Here is a 6,287-nt window from a genome sequence, read left to right on the forward strand (position 1 = left end):
TTCTTTAAATTTATCCCTATCTATACTGACAGTGACAAGTGTTAGGCATAAAATCATGTTGCTATAAGAGAGCCTTAGCCAAGGATGGTGGAAGTTTGCCTGTGTGATAAAGAATTTATCCCTGCTCAAAACACTTCTGGGAGGTAATTTCTAAGCTCCTGGAATTTCATACCTGATAAGAGTGTCTTGGTTTGTCTGGAGGTCTTAAGTCACACTAGATGTAATTTGGGGTGGTGATTGACTGTACCAGATAGTCTTAGGGAGGAAATGGCCACAAAAGGTAGTAATAATGTGGTTTCCAGAGGGGATTTGGGTCCTTCTCCAGGAGGACTAGAGCTTGGAGACTGATATGAGCGATGTGGACAGTCATTTGTACTTACATGATTGAGTCTCAGTGAAAATTCTGAACACCGAGGTTAAGGAGAGCTTCCTTAATTGGCAGTATTTTGTGTATAATGAAAGTGATGCTGTCTCGACTCTGAGGATAGCGGACAATAGAGGTTCTATATTTGGGATTTTACTGGGTTCCGCCCTATGTGCTTCTTCTATTGGTTGATTTTAATCTGTACCCTTTAGCTGTAACAAACCATTTTTAATTGAAATATAGTTGACATACAATGTTATGTTAGTTTCAGATGCAACGTATAGTGATTCAACAATTCTATACATTATGCAGTGCTTACCACAATAAGTGTAGCTACTATCTGTCACCATACAAAGTTATTAGAATATGATTGATCACTGTAATAAACTTTAACCATGAGCATAATAGCTCTAACCATAGGTATAGCAGTTGTATGTCTTTTTAGTGAATTCTGAAATTATGAATTTTAGGGGAACCCTTAACCATGGAATTAGTGTCAAAGTGGGGATGGTCTTGTGGACTGTGTTCCTTCTGACTTTGTAGTGGGCAAACTGTCACACTCTGATTCATAGCATTTGGTGATTTCCATAGTGTGAGTATGATCATAATGATCAATTTTAAGCTACCAACATTTTAACAGAATTTATTAAAGTTTAAGTTTCTACTCTTGTGAAACAATATGAGTCAACTTCAAAACACCTTTCCTGTTCCAGGTAGTATAATGAAAATCTCTTTATTCCTGGTGTGCCCATTGTACCAAATTAGAAGCTACATACTCTATGTTCATTATTTGAGTGATTTCACAAAGTCTTTTATCATATGTGTTTGACATAGAAGGTACAAAATACTCAATATTCCTATTCTCCTGAAAATCAATGCAAGAATCTTATAATAATTTCATTCTAATTACCTTAATATATTCTGTTATTGTTGCCTATTATTTTAACTCACCTTCATTACACACTTTTTAGAATTATTTCTTCACAGACTCAGTGTTTTATTTAAATGTTTCCTACATATATACCAATTTCTTAGTAAACCATTGCTTCTCAGACATCACTTCCTCTGTCTTGATTCAATTTATTTTAACCTGGAGCATATTCTTCTGTAATTCTTTCAGCAAAGATCCATGCATGATGTACTCTCCCAATCTTTATCTGAAATGGGAATATTCAGGTCAAGTTTCTTTGAATTGAGTCTTCAAACCTGTGTTGCTGCAATGTACCAATTGTTCAAGGTACAAAAATATGGAAGCTAGTGTTGTAAATAGCACAGATAAGAAATTGGTTATAAGCTCATCTAAACTTACAGAATCATCTTCATAGTGTTCAGCTAACTTCCCCCTTTCAATACTTCCGGAGGAATCATACCCATGGAATCAAGGAATCAATCCAGCGCATCCGAATTTATCCTCCTAGGACTTTCAGAAAATCCAGAGCAGGAGACTCTTCTTTTTGCTTTGTTCCTCTGCATGTATGTGGTCATGGCTATGGGAAACCTTTCAATCATCCTGGCCATCAGCTCAGACTCCCACCTTCATACTCCCATGTACTTCTTCCTGGCCAATCTCTCCTTGGTTGATTTTGGTCTGGCTACCAACACAGTCCCCAAGATGCTGGTGAACATCCAAATGAAAAGCAAGTCAATCTCCTATCCCTGCTGCCTGACCCAGATGTACTTTTTCCATTTCTTTGGCATTGTTGATAGTGTCTTAATTGCTGTGATGGCTTATGACCGGTTTGTGGCTATATGTCACCCCTTACACTACACCACCATCATGAGCCCACACCTCTGTGGCCTGCTGGCCGGTAGCCCATGGGTGTTTTCCTATTTTATTTCCCTCACTCATATCCTCTTGATGGTGCGCTTGGTTTTCTGTGGGAACAACAAGATTCCTCACTACTTCTGTGACCTCACTCCTCTTCTCAGGCTTTCTTGCACTGATACATCTGTGAACAAGATCTTTGTGCTCATTGTGGCTGGGATGGTGATAGCCACACCATTCATCTGCATCCTGGCCTCCTATGCTCGCATCATTGTGGCCATCATGAAGGTCCCTTCTGCAGGGGGCAGGAAGAAAGCCTTTTCCACCTGCAGCTCCCATCTGTCTGTGGTTGCTCTCCTTTATGGGACCACCATTGGGGTCTATTTGTGTCCTTCCTCTGTGCGCACAGCTGTGAAGGAGAAAGCCTCTGCTGTGATGTACACTGCGGTCACCCCCATGCTGAACCCCTTTATCTATAGCCTGAGGAACAGAGATCTTAAGGGGGCCCTGAGGAAGCTTTTTAGTAAAAAGATAATTTCATCTTCCTGACCACAAGGATATCTGGAAACTTCCAGGAAGTAGGATCTCAACATCTAGGGTCTCGGACAAAAGAAAGGAATTGGACGGTTTGGGAGAGTAGCCACTTGGAATTTTAAATTGTAGAAGTTTAAAAGGAAATCTCAAGATGGTCCTGTTACTATTTTCTCAATTACTGAGACCAGTAGGAGTCCTTTTGGGTATGTCTATTGCTATCTTCCCAGAAGGATCAGTCTAGCCCTACCAGATTGGATCTCTCCTGGTTCAAAATCCATTTAGCTCTCAACAAATACTTATGGAGTTCATATTCTGGGCTTGCTGTAAGTGCTGGCCATGGAGTGGTGAGCAGGAGACACAAGGTCCCTATTGTGTGGATTTTGTAGTTGAATATAGGAGAAGATACTGAACACTAATTATAATGGGATGAAATATGCACATGAGGGCAAGGATAGATAGAACAAGAACACCAGACAGAATCTGGAAGGGGGAATCAGGGAAGGTTTCCTAGGAGAGATGATCCTAAACTTCAAAGGATAAGATGATATTTTTCAGGCAAAAATGAGGAGATATAGTATCAGAAAAATAAAAAACAACAATATGTGAAAAGTTCAGAGAGCAAGAGAAAGAGAGAGAAGGATGCGTTTGTGAAGTAAAAAATCCAGCTATGGTGAATGACTTGGGGAATGCCAGGTCAAGGACTTTGAGACCAATTCAAGAGTTTGGCTTTTTAAATGAGAACCAGGTAGTTCATTGACTTCCAAGAACAAAGTCAGGGAGCACGAGGTAAGTCATGACCACCCCCCTCATCTTCACTCCTATTCTATCTTCTGGGGGAGAGGGCGGCATGTGCTAGATAAAAATTGTATAAACACAAGGGAAAAAAATTCAGATTGTGTATTAAGGAAATGAAGAACCACCTGATGGTATAAGTCTTGATAGCCAAAGGGGAAAATACCAATCAATTGAATCATGAATGTCAAAGGCAGAAGGAAGCTGAGGCATATCTCAATCACCATATATGCCTGTGGAATGCGTATGAGTAGTAATACTGTTTACAACAGAAATGAGAGCTCTTCATTATGAGCTTATTTTGTGCCACACACCATTCTTTGTTAGTTATTCTAAAGCCCCTATGATAGCAATGAATTTCATTTATTTAATTGCATAGTAGTTCTAATACTCATATGGAGATTTACAACTGAAGTAAAATGAGTGGTGACTTAGCAGGGCCAGAAATTTTCAAATGGTGCTAAGGAGCTGACATCATCTTAAGCAGGATGACTTTGAATAATGACACATCTAATTTGCCTTTGGTAATTCCTTCCGTGATAATTAAAATAGAATTTCTCAGTTGAACAAACAGATATCCAGGCCTGGTCCTAGTATAACAACTATTAGTGAAACTACAGGTAGAAAAATATGAAAAAATCCAGTTCGTGGGGGAATATCCTAATAGATAAAATATAAAATTTAATAATTTTGGACTCTGCCCTCTGCAGGTGGCAGGAAGAAAGCCTTTTCCACTTGCAGCTCCCAGCTGTCTGTGGTTGTTCTCCTTAAAGGGACCACTACTGGGTTCTATTTGTGTCCTTTTCTGTCCAGCAGCTGTGAAAGAGAAAGCCTTGCCGTGGAGTACCCATGCATCTGGTCATGACCTTTTTCACATAACCAAAAAGACAGGTGAAGATTGATTCACAGCCCCCTCCCTTCCTAAGTTCCCTCCATTCTCTTGACACGTGCATGGAAGTAGTTACAGTGTTGGCTGGAAGGGAGCTGGAATTTGCAGACTCAGAGGATCATTACAACCTGGCACTCAGAATATTTGTGACTACTTCTCTCTCTGATATAGAAAGATATGGCTTGAGCTAAAGCACTGATCTGACCACCTCCTCCTCTGTGGAATGAGAGATTCCAGTGGCTAATAAAAATTGCTCACAATTTTTGTCAGCTAAACTATCTTCATCTTGTTTTAAGAAATGAAAACCACAAACCCAGGAGAGACTTGTTCTGTTAGTCCTTGTAATATCAAATTCCATCACTTGTTGGCTTTGGCATATCCATTTATTCCATCTCCATACCTTATCTATTCATTCAACAAATATTTACCAAGTGCCTACTCCATGATAATTATTTTGCTCAGCACTGGGGATAGAGCATTTAACAAGCAGGCATAAAACCTTCCCTGTGTCCACAAAGAGGCAGTGAGAGGAAATTTTGGGGATGTCCTATTTCTAATCATAGCACAATTATTTTTAGGGATCATAAATTCTCAAATGGTGCTATTTCCTTTAATAACCACGAATCTAAGGCAGCCCTGGTGGCCCAGCGGTTTAGTGCCACCTTCAGCCTGGGGGTGATCCTGGAGACCTGGGATCGAGTCCCAATGTCAGGCTCCCTGCATGGATCCTGCTTCTCTCTCTGCCTGTGTTTCTGCCTCTGTCTCTCTCTCTATGTCTCTCATGAATAAATAAATAAAATCTTAAAAAAAAATAACCATGAATCTATACATGGGATAAAATTCTAAGCACTATGCATCAAAACCAAAACAAACACATTATTGATTCATATTAATTTTAAAAATAAAATTGAATAATACAAAACAAAACAACCATTACTAGTCCAGTATGGAAAATAACAATTTAAAAAAGTTACTTGGGCAGCTGGGTGGCTCAGCAGTTTAGCGCCGCCTTCAGCTCAGGGCTTGATTCTGGAGACCTGGGACCGAGTCCCACGAGTCCCATGTCGGGCTCCCTGCATGGAGCCTGCTTCTCCCTCTCCCTGTGTCTCTGCCTCTCTCTGTGTGTGTCTCTCATGAATAATTAAATAAAAATCTTTAAAAAAATAAAAAATTAAAAAGTTACTTAATTAGTTAATTAATCAAATACTAATGGTAAGAACACCAAAGGTATAATGCCAGATGCATAATTAAGAACAAGTTTGCATTTGAATAAATTTTAAGGAGTTGTCCATGTCTTTTTCATAAAGATTATTTCCCTTCTCAATCTTGGAATAAATTATGCAAGCTTTATGAACCCAACATATAGTTCAACTTAAAACAATGCTTAAAAGATTTATCTCACAGTTTCTATGGATCAAGTGTTTGAGTATGACTTAGCTGAGTGCCTCTGCATTAAAGTTCTCTCATAGACTGCAATCAGAACGTCATGAGCAGAATAGCATTCTTATAAAAGAGACCCCAGAGAGCTCCCTTGTCCCTTCTGTTATGTGAGGACTCAGTGAAAAGTTTGCCATCCATACAGAGAAATGGGAACACTCTTGCACTCTTGGTGGGAATGCAAACTGGTGCAGCTACTCTGGAGAACAGTATGCAGGTTCCTTAAAAAGCTAAAAATAGAACTACCCTATGATCCAGCAATTGCACTACTTGGTATTTACCCAAAGGATATAAAAATACAGATTTAAAGGGTTACATCCACCCTAATGTTTATAGCAGCACTCTCAACAATAGCCAAACTATAGAGAGACTCCAAATGTCCATCGACTGATGAATGGAGAAAGAAGATGTAGTGTATATATACACAATGGAATATTACTCAGCCATCAAAATGAATGAAATCTCTCCATTTGCAGTGACATGGATGGAACTAACGTGTATTATGC

The 6,287-nt window shown here is 39.4% G+C and overlaps 1 protein-coding gene across 1 annotated transcript; it reads left to right on the plus strand.

Moving 5' to 3' along the window:
• The first annotated feature begins 1,736 nt into the window (after positions 1 to 1,736).
• On the plus strand, positions 1,737 to 2,678 carry OR1M1 (olfactory receptor family 1 subfamily M member 1). Its single transcript, NM_001388681.1, is given in 1 exon segment — positions 1,737 to 2,678. A coding segment is annotated over 1 exon segment (942 nt).
• The last annotated feature ends 3,609 nt before the right edge of the window (positions 2,679 to 6,287 follow it).

This window comes from Canis lupus, chromosome 20 (genome assembly GCF_011100685.1).
Source record: "Canis lupus familiaris isolate Mischka breed German Shepherd chromosome 20, alternate assembly UU_Cfam_GSD_1.0, whole genome shotgun sequence".
NCBI classification, from domain to species: domain Eukaryota; kingdom Metazoa; phylum Chordata; class Mammalia; order Carnivora; family Canidae; genus Canis; species Canis lupus.